Source organism: Myotis yumanensis, unplaced genomic scaffold (genome assembly GCF_028538775.1).
Source record: "Myotis yumanensis isolate MYYU_CA2020_CCGP unplaced genomic scaffold, mMyoYum1.0.hap1 SCAF_3, whole genome shotgun sequence".
NCBI lineage: Eukaryota > Metazoa > Chordata > Mammalia > Chiroptera > Vespertilionidae > Myotis > Myotis yumanensis.
The window spans coordinates 40,086,887-40,099,150 of record NW_027223754.1 but is presented as its reverse complement, the minus strand read 5'-3'; the positions used below and the strand labels follow the sequence as shown (position 1 = coordinate 40,099,150).

The following is a 12,264-nucleotide window of genomic DNA, read 5'->3' as shown; positions in this document are numbered from 1 at the left end:
ATACTCATTCATTTTCACCTAGAAAACCATAGACCATCTTTAGACTTCTTTTGCCACATATATTACCTTAAAGATGAAAATAGACTTGTTTGCAAATAGGATTGTTAATTGCTAACTATTGGCAAGGATTTTTAAAAATCAACAGAAAAATTTATTAAAATGCTATGTAAATTTTACATTGCCTTTATTTTCTGATAAATTTATTATATGGCTGGGTCACATCATTGATCGTCAGAGTTGTTTTCTGCCAATATCTCTCTCTGATGGCCATATGCCAATAAGAGTAACCACAGAGTTAGTGTGAAAGTATTTTGATAATCAGATCTTTTGTGGCTTTTTAAAAAATGAAAACATTGTTTTAAAAACATTTCACCTGTACTTTGAGTGTTAAATGGTTAGGATTTTGCTACCTCTCTCTTCTAACTTTTTTTTTTTAAAGCAAACTTGTTTACTGAGCAAATTAAATTATTTGTTGATTTGTACAGCTATTCTGCAACTTGGTAGGAGTTTTGGTTATCACCTAACTGCTAAAATGAAGAAAAATACCATCTGAAGTATTTTGTGGTTATTGATTTCTATGTTAAATGTGTTCTTTAAATTTTGATTACACTTAAACAATCCAGTTGGACTTTTTTCTTTTAGATTTCCGGTATCTGCTACAACAGCAAAATACTTCAAGTTCATCAGGTGCTGTACATCCCAAGCTGGATGGCAAAGTTCTGTTCTTGGACGCTTGAGCCCATCTTCTCATCTTCAGAACCTACCACTGAAGCCAGAGTCGGGATGGGGGCCACAGTAGACATTCAGAGGCAGCAAAGAATGGAACTGCTCGATCGGCAGCTGATGCTTTCCCAGTTTGCACAAGCGAGGCGACAAAGACAGCAGCAGGTAAGCATAACAATAATCATTAAAAACTCAGAAATAAGCTGGGCGGTGCACCGGGACTGGCTGGGGAAACGAAAGTGAGGGAGGAGCTGGCGGTTCTGGCAGCAGCAGGGCCAGGCCCCGTAGTGCCGGCGGCAGCGGTGGCCTGACCCCCCTCTCCGCTCCCTGGCAGCTTGCCCTCTCCCCTCCGTTAACAATGAAGAGGAGAAATGATCCAAAATGCACTGCCCCTATCAAGAAACAGGAGAAAAGAGTTGCAGAGTTTGCCATGAGCCTCAACTCTACATCTGATGATGAACCTCCCTCCTCTATCAATCATGCAGCGAAAGTATCTACCACAAGCTTCAGTGGGTCTGACAGTGAGACTGAGGGGAAGCAACGCAGCTCTGATGAAGCATTCAAAGCAGACTCTCTTGTGGAGGGAACTTCTTCCCGCTATTCCATGTACAACAGTGTCTCCCAAAAGCTTATGGCCAAGATGGGCTTCAGGGAAGGTGAAGGATTGGGTAAATACAGCCGGGGTCGGAAGGACATCGTGGAGGCCTCTAATCAGAAAGGTCGAAGAGGCTTGGGTCTGACGTTGCAAGGCTTTGAACAGGAGTTGAATGTGGACTGGCGAGATGAGCCCGAGCCCAGTGCCTGTGAGCAGGTGTCATGGTTCCCAGAATGTACCACTGAGATTCCTGACACTGAGGAAATGAGCGATTGGATGGTTGTGGGAAAGAGGAAGATGATTATTGAAGATGAAACAGTTTTGTGGGGAAGACCTGCTTCACAGTGTGCTGCAGTGTAAGAGTATGTTTGATGTCCTGGATGGGGAGGAGATGTGGCGAGCTCTGACCCGGGCCAATCCCTAGGAGATGATCCAAGGAGTCTTCTTCCTGAACAGGGCGGCAATGAAGATGGCCAATATGGATTTTGTGTTTGATCGCATTTTTACAAATCCACGGGACTCTTATGGGAAACCACTGGTGAAGGACCGGGAAGCGGAACTTCTGTACTTCGCTGACATCTGTGCAGGCCCCGGTGGCTTCTCGGAGTATGTGCTGTGGAGGAAGAAGTGGCATGCGAAGGGCTTTGGAATGACTCTGAAGGGCCCGAATGACTTTAAGCTGGATGACTTCTACTCGGCCTCCGGTGAACTCTTTGAACCTTACTATGGCGAGGGTGGGATCGATGGAGATGGAGACGTCACCCGCCCAGAGAACATCACTGCTTTTCGGAATTTTGTCCTGGATAACACAGATGGAAAGGGTGTCCACTTTCTGATGGCCAATGGGAGTTTCTCCATAGAGGGCCAGAAGAACCTGGGAGAGATCCTCAGCAAACAGCTGCTGCTCTGCCAGTTTCTCATGGCGCTCTCTGTTGTCCGGACAGGAGGCCACTTCATCTGTAAAACCTTTGACCTGTTCACACCGTTCAGTGTGGGGCTCATCTACCTGCTGTACTGCTGCTTTGAACGAGTATGTCTCTTTAAGCCAATTACCAGCCATCCTGCCAACTCAGAGAGGTATGTGGTGTGCAAGGGCCTGAAGGTGGGCATAGATGACGTGCGGGAGTACCTCTTCTCAGTCAATATTAAACTCAACCAGCTGCAGAACACCGATTCCAATGTCAACCTTGTGGTTCCCTTGGAGGTGATGAAGGCAGACCATGAATTTACTGACTACATGACACGGTCCAATGAAAGCCACTGTAGTCTGCAGATCAAAGCTCTGGCCAAAATCTATGCCTTTGTTCAAGACACCACCCTGAGTGAGCCTCGGCAGGCAGAGATTGGGAAACAGTGCCTCCGTCCTTGGGGGATCCCGGACCAGACTCGTGTGGCTCCTTCCTCCTCGGACCCGAAGTCTAAGTTCTTTGAGCTGATTTGGGGCACTGAGGTCGACATCTTCAGCTATAAGCCCATGCTGCTCACCTCCAAAACCTTGGAGAAGATCCGCCCAGTGCTCGACTACCGCTGCATGGTATCTGGCAGTGAGCAGAAGTTCCTCCTGAGCCTGGGGAAGTCACAGATCTACACGTGGGACGGCCGCCAGTCATACCGCTGGGTCAAGCTGGACCTGAAGACAGAGCTGCCCCGGGACACTCTGCTCTTTGTGGAGATTGTCCATGAGCTGAAAGGGGAGGGGAAGGCCCAGCGGAAAATGAGTGCCATCCACATCCTCGATGTACTCGTGCTGAATGGCAGCGACGTGCGAGAGCAGCACTTCAACCAGCGAATTCAGCTTGCTGAGAAATTTGTGAAAGCTGTTTCCAAGCCTAGTCAGCCTGAAATGAATCCCATCAGGGTGAAGGAGGTGTACAGGCTGGAGGAAATGGAGAAGATTTTTGTCAGGTTGGAGATGAAGATCATCAAGGGCTCCAGTGGCATCCCAAAGCTCAGCTACACAGGACGGGACAACCGGCACTTTGTGCCCACTGGTCTCTACATCATCAGGACAGTGAACGAGCCATGGACGATGGGATTCAGCAGAAGCTGTAAGAGGAAGTTCTTCTACAACAGGAAAACCAAGAGCTCTACCTTTGAGCTCCCTGCAGACGCCATTGCCTTATTTCACATCTGCTACTATGGCCGGCTCTTCTGGGAGTGGGGGGATGGCATCCGTGTACACTACTCCCGGAAGCCCCAGGACCCAGACAGACTATCCAAGGAGGATATCCTCTCCTTCATCCAGATGCACCGTGCCTGAGGGCCAGGGGACCCCCACTCCTACTGATACTCCTGCTGTTCAGTTAGGGTGCTCTACCTGGGCCCCTCTCGAAAGGGATACGGAAGCACAGCCTGGCCATGAGGGGTGGATGTCTCCTTTCCATCACCTCTGAAGAGCTCAGTCGGGGGCCGTCAGAGGACACTCACATGTTCCTTCTGGACACCTTTTAGACTTCCCTCCCTGGGGACCTGCCTGGGAACTGTCTCTCCTGCCAGGACTCAGCCTGAAAGACGCTGCTCCTACGTGGTGTGCGGTCAGGGCCCAGGGCACGTGGGGCTGCGGAGGACGTGTCAGAGCAGCAGGGCTTTGGCTCTGCTGTTCTCTCCTGTATCCTGTAGACTCACTTTTCTGAGTTCTGTCACATGCCCCAGCTTTGCCCATCTTTTTAACTGGGCCAACCCTTAGTGGGTGAGCCCACTGTCGGGAGCTGGCCAGGAGCACCTGCTGTACAAATCAAGGTTTTGTTTCTTTGAACTTGCTCTGTTTTGATGCCAAGTTGGAGAAGATTTTCTTGTCTTGTCCCCCCACCCTGTCTTGGTCTTCCCTGGAGTTCTCAGCCTAGACCTCTGACAGTCCCGCAGGCCAGGAAGGGAGGTGTGTGGCCCACGTCCCTGACACCATACCAGGATGCAGGATCCACTACCAAGACAGTGGATGTGACTGCCTCCTGGGGTGGTAGAGCCTTCCTGGGCCCCATCCCCTTTTGATCCAAACCTTGAGCAGCTCTAGAACGGGAGGAAGCACCCTCGAAGCCCTGCCTTTTTCTGTGCCCCAGCAGCAGTGGCCCCACTGCAACAGAGGGTACCTCATTTGCCACAGCCACCTTGCTATCCTTCCTCCCCTTCTTCCCCATAGGGGGTACAGTCACTTTTGCCATTCTATGTTGTTGGCTGAGGGGGAAGAGGGGAAGATGGGCAGTAGCTCTGGGTGGGTATGGCACTGATGGTTGTTTTTAATGGGAAATACCTGCCAGAGACATTCATACAGGCTCCCTAGGGCCCCATCCCAGTGCTAGACTGGTTTCTGTGGAGATAGGGCACTGAGGCTCCCTGTCAGGTCGGAATTGGCTACACCTTGCGGTGGTCGTATGTCTCCAGCCAGCATCCAGTCCTCATGCTTCCCCACCCCTCCCCACCCCCCACCCCCTACCCCCTATCCCCCAGGTTGGCAGCAGCACTGCTAAAATGTATTTCCACCCAGTTCTGGGTATATATGTATCTTGCAAAATCTTGGATCATTAAAAGTAAACATATTTTTTTAAAATTTTTCAGAAAGCCCTAACCGGTTTGGCTCAGTGGATAGAGCCTCGGCCTGCGGACTGAAAGGTCCCAGGTTCGATTCCAGTCAAGAGCATGTACCTTAGTTGCAGGCACATCCCCAGTGGGGGTTGTGCAGGAGGCAGCTGATCGATGTTTCTAACTCTCTATCCCTCTCCCTTCCTCTCTGTAAAAAATCAATAAAATATATTTTTAAAAATGTCAGAAATACTCAGTGGCTTAAGTAAACTTCTCTGTGGCTGAATGTGTGGTAGAGACTATATTTTATTCCTGTACATTGCAGTGTAGATATTTGACAGGTTTCCAAATAGAATGTACATCTCTGTTAGTGCCTCTTCTTAGTGATTTTTTTTTAAGGTGAAAGAGTAAACGGCAGCCAAAAGCCTGGTCAAACTGGACATTCTTGTTCCGCTTCTATTAGATAAGGACTATTTCTTAGAGAAACACCAACCTAGTTAACAAGACATGATATTTATCTGTTTTTAAAATCTTGTAAAAGCCACAGTGTCTTCCTGTTAAAATGCTTATCATGTGCTCTAGAGTGAAGAGCAAATGTAAAATTTCATGATTTTCTTTGGTTGAAATAGACTGTGAAGGTAAGAAATTTTTCAAGGGAACAACCCGTGAATTAATCAAATAAATGCTGTGTTTTCTTAGCCTTGTCATCAATCATCAGGAAATATTGAGCATTGTCTACAATAAACTGCTGTATCCAAGCAATCTGATACCATACTTCCCTTTCAAGGATTACTATACAGGGTGAGGCAAAAGTAGGTTTACAGTTGTTCGTATAGAAAATAATACAATAATTAATAAATAATAATACAAGAGTGAATGCTGTGTTTCATGTACTCACAACTGTAAACCTACTTTTATCCCACACTGTATGTCAGGCTCAGACTTCAAACCTGATCTTTCTTTGACACTTTTATAATGCAATATGCTGGGCTCTTTATTTCTTGTTCCCATCTTCTTTATCATCTGGGATATGAGAGATGATACTCTTCTCACCACCTCTGTGTCTCCTGCTTTCACTGGGTATGAGATGTAGGTCTGCAGACCTCACAGTGGTCTGAAGAAGTGAAGTCAGATGTGACACTCCTAGTGTCCCACTGGAGATGTAGGTCTCAGAGTTCATGTCTGGGGTAGGAAGAGGGGAGCCCCTTATCAATTGGCTGCGTCTACAGGTGAAAGAGAAGTGAAGGTTATTCCCTGCAGATGTATTTGAATTTGGTGAATCTGGAACATTACAATAAAGATACCTATGATGTAGTTAAATATGGAGCACAGTCATCTCTCTCAGGTCAAAGCTGGAGGTGTAGATCATGGAGTCAACTTTGTAGAGTTGAGAGATGAAAGCAAGGTGCTGGGTGAGTTCTGTAAGAGAATTACATCCAAGGTGAACATAGGCTATAGACTAAGTCTTACAGTTAGCAGGAAAAGGTAGATCCTTCAAGGAAACAGGGAAGAATGAAAAGTATGAGGACTTGGAATGATCAGTGTCTGAAAAACTGAATAATGGTGAATATAAATATTTTCCAGGCAGAATGAACCTAGAGCTATGAAGGAGAGAAAGAAGTACCATATGATTCTTGTTTAGTAGCATAGATTTCTTGTTTAGATAACAGGATAGATCGGTGACAGCACCATATCACCAACATCAAAAGAGCAGTTTTACTCGTCTACTTGAGCCAACGCTTCTATGAACCAATACACGACTGAGCTTCCTTGGGAATATCTGGGAGGAGCTCCCCCATTAGATGGCTATGGCTCCTGTGCTCATGAGCAAAGCAGGAAAGTGGTATTTCTCAGATTGGAGTCTCCAGGCAGATTTTTGTATGCATGAAGTTTATCGAGAACACTATCAAGATCAGAGTCTCTGGGGCAGGGGTGATGAGGACAGAGGTGGACTTTGAACAATTACAAAAAGGCCTGAGATAATTTTATGGAAAGCTGTGGAGTTGGGAGAGCCCCTACAGGTTGTCTCAAATTCAGACAGAAGCTGAAACTAAACCTCCACCAACCAGTCATGGGGTGCAGATTGCAAAACTTGGGCTCACTGGCTCTCCTTGGATGCACACCATCCCCAGGGGGCATGTCCCTTGAGAACTGCGGCATTCTAGCACCCCCAGCAGCAGGAAGATTGAACACTTCAGTTTCAAGGGAAGTGGCGGATCTGGGCAGCAGACCACAGCATCCGCCCCCTGTGCTGCTCAGATCTTCTTGGTTTACCAAAGTTCTTGGAGCAGCTCTTCTGAGATTCCAGAGGCACTCTTTCCTGGAGAACACTTCAAGAGGAAGGATAGTAGGATAAACTACATCCCTTTCTGCCTCAGCAGGTCTCACAATCACACTGATCATCAACTCATTCCTCTACTGTTCATTGGAGAGTCCCCTCACTCTTGGCTGAAAGGCTTAGTTGGTGAAAGTGACACATACCCACACATACCCTGTGGGATCTGAGCCCCTGGAACCAGGCACTTCTCAGACTGGGTCTGCTGCCCTTGTCCAATTACTGTAAAACTGAGCAAGGGAGTAAGTAACAACAGATGCCCTGTTGTGTCACCGGGGTGCCACACATAGTCTTCCCTCCCCCTTTTTGTGCCCACACCTTTTCTTGATGATCAGGGTTAATTACTCCTGCCAGGATAATGACTTCTTTTCTTACCTGCTGGTATTTGGCACAAGAGCCCAAAATAACTGGTTAACAGCTATAACTTAAAATGTAATGGTATTCTTTTTTTAAAATTTTGTTTTATTGCTTAAAGTATTACAAAGAGTATTACATATGTCTCCTCCCCGCACCCCCCCTTGACATTCTCCCGGCCTCCCCTACCCCCCAGTGTCTTATGTCCATTGGTTATGCTTATATGCATGCATACAAGTCCTTCAATTGATCTCTTACCCCCTCTCCCGCCCCGCAACCCTCCCCAGCCTTCTCGCTGTAGTTTGACAGTCTGTTCGATGCTGCTCTGCCTCTGTATCTATTTTTGTTCATCAGTTTATAATGGTCTTTATTATCCATACATAAGTGAGATCATGTGGTATTTTTCTTTCATTGACTGACTTATTTCACTTGTAATGGTATTCTTGTTTTTTCTCCTGATGGAAGGGCTCCCCTCCTGTGAGCCAAGCTCTGTAAACCTATGGGATTTAGAGTTGCAGGGGTAAGAAGCCTAGATTCCCCAAACAGGGCACTGAGAGAGAGGGTACTCAGGGTCACTTCTCCTTCCAGTCCTTATTTCCAAGATCCGCATGTTCTTGCTATTGGGGACCCAGCAGGGTTTTTAGGGTTTGCACTGCATGTTAGAGCCTGGAGTGCCATCTTGTAGGGTCATCTCCAAGTTGGTATTTCACTGATACATTCAAATGGCTGTCTCTCTAGTGTGGCAAGCTGGCAGTTCCTGAGTTGTATGGTACGTGAGAGGGTTTATGTATTCCACAGTCTTGCCATGCACCCACTTTGCTGTAAGTGGGCCTTGTGGTCTGATGTGATTTAGCACACTGGTCAGTAGAGCAAGCATTCTGCAAATGCATAGATAGTGGTGCTGGTTTCTCTTTGAGGGATGGTGGTGTATTGGGGCTCCGGATTGATCTCTGTTGCTGTCAGTAGCTACATTTTCCTTAGAGAGTGGGGCCTGTGCAGAGCCTCCACCGCTGCCACCATGGTTCTCTGTTCATGTGCCAGCACTGGGGTGGCCAATGGCTGTCCAGTGTCCACCAGCTGAGTCGTTCGGTCCCTCTCTTCTGTGCTGGACGTCCATGGTAGACATTAACCACCCATACAGATGTCACGCTTCATGTCCATTCCTTTAGCCAGGTCCACATGCCTCTTCCTAAGGTCTCTTTGACCTCTGCCTTCCAGTCCCCTGAACAATCAACCAAGTCATTTACCATGTCCAGTGAATCCATATGTCATTACCTCAGACTACTTCTCTTTCCACTCAGGTGGATGACCAAATAAATGCTCTGCCCATGCTATGCCCATTGGAGGATTTCCTTTCGCCGCTGTCTTTTAAGATCACCCCTGAGTGGAGCTGCAGTGCCGGCCACAGTCCATTTTCAACTTTCACTCGTCTACTGAGCCAACCCTTCTATGAACCAAATTTGGCCATTTTCCTCTCTGTCACTTGGTCATAAGGGCCCCACCCCCATGCAGCAGGAGGTGTGAACTGAGGAAGAGGTTTTGGTGCAGCAGAGGTGATTGACATGATGGTCTGGCATACCTGCCTCTGCAGCTCACCTGTGCCACTTCCATCTGTAGATGGATTTCTTTGGGTCTGTCTGACCTTGGTAGGTCTCGTACTTCTGACCACATGCTTACTTTATGCCCAGGATCAAGCACACTCTGTCCCCAGGGTCTAGCAGCAGGTTTTCAAAAGTGTATCATTCTCTGCACACTTCTGCTCCAGGATCTAGCCCATGGTTTTCCCCTTGTGGCTTGCTGCAAATTCCACAGTGTCTTTTCCCACTGCAGACCCTTTGGATACCACAGGATCTTCCAGGTTGTACAGTCCAGTAATCCATGAAATAGAGCAAATAAATCAGACCAAAATCCCTGGAGAGTACATGCGAGTCAGGCAACTATGCAATGATGCCCTTTGGTCTGTGGCTCTGCCGTCTGCTTGGCAGGCTCCTCCACTTTCCAAGGTGGGTCTTGCCCCCACCAGGTCTGGGGTTCAGAATCCCACTCCTGGGCTCCTGCCAGAGGCTTTACTGACATTGACTGGTCGCTGAGAGTGAAGAGCACACTATTTCTTCGGTGTCCCCTCATTTATTCCCAAACATCGGCCTTGAGATATAATAGTTAGTTCCTTCGTGTCCTGGAGGCTTGGGGTGCTGGCTTGCCCAGGGACACACACCTGCCGATGGGAGTGCAGGATTGGGACTCAGTGTGTCCGACCGCAAGGCCTCTGCCCCGATGCTTCATCAGGCTGCCTCCCAGTTAGGAGAGCTCCTTGGTGATTTTCTTGCCTTTTTTGCTTTGGCTGGCAAAAAACTCAGTGCCAAGGTTATTTTAATGTTCAATCAAATTAATTGTTTAACCCAAAGTTAGAACTTCTGCTTCCATCTTCCATATGTTTTTTAAAATAGCTCTCTGTGTTTTTTAATGTCCTTATATCTTTTATTGTAGGCAACCTCAAATTCTGTTATTGTATTTAAAATAAACCTGTTTTTTGTTTAAAAACTGTTGATTTTCAGCCCTGCCTGGTGGATCATCGTTGGTTAGAGCATCATCCTGTACACCAAAAGGTTCGGGGTTGAGTCCAGGTCAGGAGACATAATACCTAGGTTGTGGGTTCAATCCCTGGTCAGGTGCATATGGGAGGCAACCAGTTGATGTTTCTCTCTCTCTCTCTTTCTTGCTCTCACTCTCACTCTCACTCTCCCTCTCGCTCTTCCTCTCTCTCAATTCAATAGACATATCTTCAGGTAAGGATAAAATAATTAATAAATAAATAAATACTGTTGATTTTCAGATGTTTTTCATAGAACCCTGAGTTTATTTGATCAGAAAGTCTTTCAGTTACTAATTTACTTACATTAGATTAATCTGCAGTTTGTAATTTTAAGCATTCTAAAGTAATGCTTAAGTGTTATTTTGGTGTATTTCTATTTCTTTTTACTGCTTTCTGTCGTATTTCATCTCTCAGCCTGGAAGCTGCTTCGCACTCTCTGTCACCCACCTCCTGTGGTCCTCACTTGGCTCTGGTGTCACAGGGTCATAGTCTGTCTGTCGATACTTGAGACTCTGACCAAGACTGGTGGGTACTCTGTGGGCACAAAAGAGTGAAAAACATGTCCTTTCCTTTAAACAACCTCAGGAAGGTGGGGCAGATATACTTGAATTAGATAAGCATCTGAGAACACTGAAATATTGACCGGAGTACCCAGAGCAGGAAGATATCCAAGAAAAGCACCCTCAGTGTGGACCCATATCCTGAAAAGAGGTTTCTAGGACTAGAAGGATGGGCAGGATTTGGTTGGGCAGAGAAAATGAAGCAAATTATCCCAGAGGAGAAGAGCAGCAAAAGTGAGGAAGGCATGGAGGTCAGAAGGCGGCCCTGGAAAGGAAAGAACTCGGGGAGACCTGTCTGACTGAAGAGTGGTAGGGTACAAAGTGAGAAATGGTTTGACGGTCTGTTCGATGCTCTGTGTCTCTGGAGGGAGTGGGGGAGGTAAGAGATCAACCAAAGGACTTGTATGCATGCATATAAGCATAACCAATGGACACACAGTAAGGGGGTGAGGGCATGTGCTGGGGGTGGGAACGGCTGGGGAGAGGTCAATGGAGGGAAAAGGAGACATATGTAATACTTTAAACAATAAAGAATTTACATTTTTTAAGTGAGAAATGGGAAATAACCCAGCAAATGTAATAGAGGGAGATATTTTTAAGCCTCTCAACCAATTTAGGTGTTGACACTAGAAGCAGTGAAGAATGGTTTAGTTACTAATAAAGTCAGGAAAGTTATCTCAGACAAATTCATCATATTGTATAAGATGGATGGGAAAATGGAGAGAGCAAGAGTAAGAGACAAGTAGAAAGTGGTTTTTAAATCCAGCTGTCAGCAGTATAAAAGCCTTGGCTAGGTTAACAGCAGTCTCTCCATTTAGTTCCTCTGTTCACTCCTCAACTATGTTGTTTCCCAAGCTCCACTCCTTCCTCAGCCTCCTGAGCTTTCTATCCTCCATCTTCCAGCAGGTGACCCACCCCATGCATCGCTGTCAGCACTGGTAACAGGCTCATGGCTCCCAGATTTAGGTCTCTGGACTAGACCTCTCTCCCTCCTGGCTCCAGATCTTCATATCCCACTGCCTACTGGACATCTCCACTTGTGTTCCACAGGCACTTGAAATTTCCCATTTCTTTGCTAAATCTGCTTCTCCTTCTCACTCTCTACCCTGATGAGAAGCACCATTATCTACCCAAAGGCCCAACCATAAAATCTTAAACTTTTCCCTTATGCATTCATAACCCTCTTTCCCCCTCCCCCAATTAAGTACCATAGAGTCTTCCTTCTTGATGTAAATCTGCCATTTCCCTCTCTTCATCCCACTGCCTTAGTTCAGACCACCTCTCTGCTTACTGGATTTCTACTAACATATTGTCACAACTGCCTCCCTCTCCCTATAGTTCAGCCCGCAGAGTGATCTCATTGAAAACACAAATCTGATAGTTCACATCTACTAGAATCCTTCAGAAGCCCTTTTAGCTTTCAAGGTAGTTACAGCTCATTACACAGGCCCCTTCCTGCTTTGTAGCCACATCTCTGGCCCCATGTGCAGCTCTCAGGCTAACTGTGCCAACTATTTGCAGTTTTTCATAGCCCTTTGTCACTTCTTGCCTTCACATCTGCCCTTTTCTTTGTCTGAAACAAACTTCC

At 46.7% G+C, this 12,264-nt stretch overlaps 1 protein-coding gene and 1 pseudogene across 2 annotated transcripts in view; both read left to right on the top strand.

Annotated features, from left to right (window-relative positions):
* UBAC2 (UBA domain containing 2) overlaps positions 1-12,264 on the top strand; it is a 185,749-nt gene that overhangs the window by 138,593 nt on the left and 34,892 nt on the right. For both annotated transcript variants that reach the window (XM_070408663.1, XM_070408664.1), the window contains exon 7: positions 643-888. In XM_070408663.1, coding sequence (XP_070264764.1) covers positions 643-888 — 246 coding nt within the window. The remainder of the gene's footprint in view (positions 1-642; positions 889-12,264) is intronic.
* LOC139006111 (cap-specific mRNA (nucleoside-2'-O-)-methyltransferase 1 pseudogene) lies at positions 1,072-5,626 on the top strand (annotated as a pseudogene).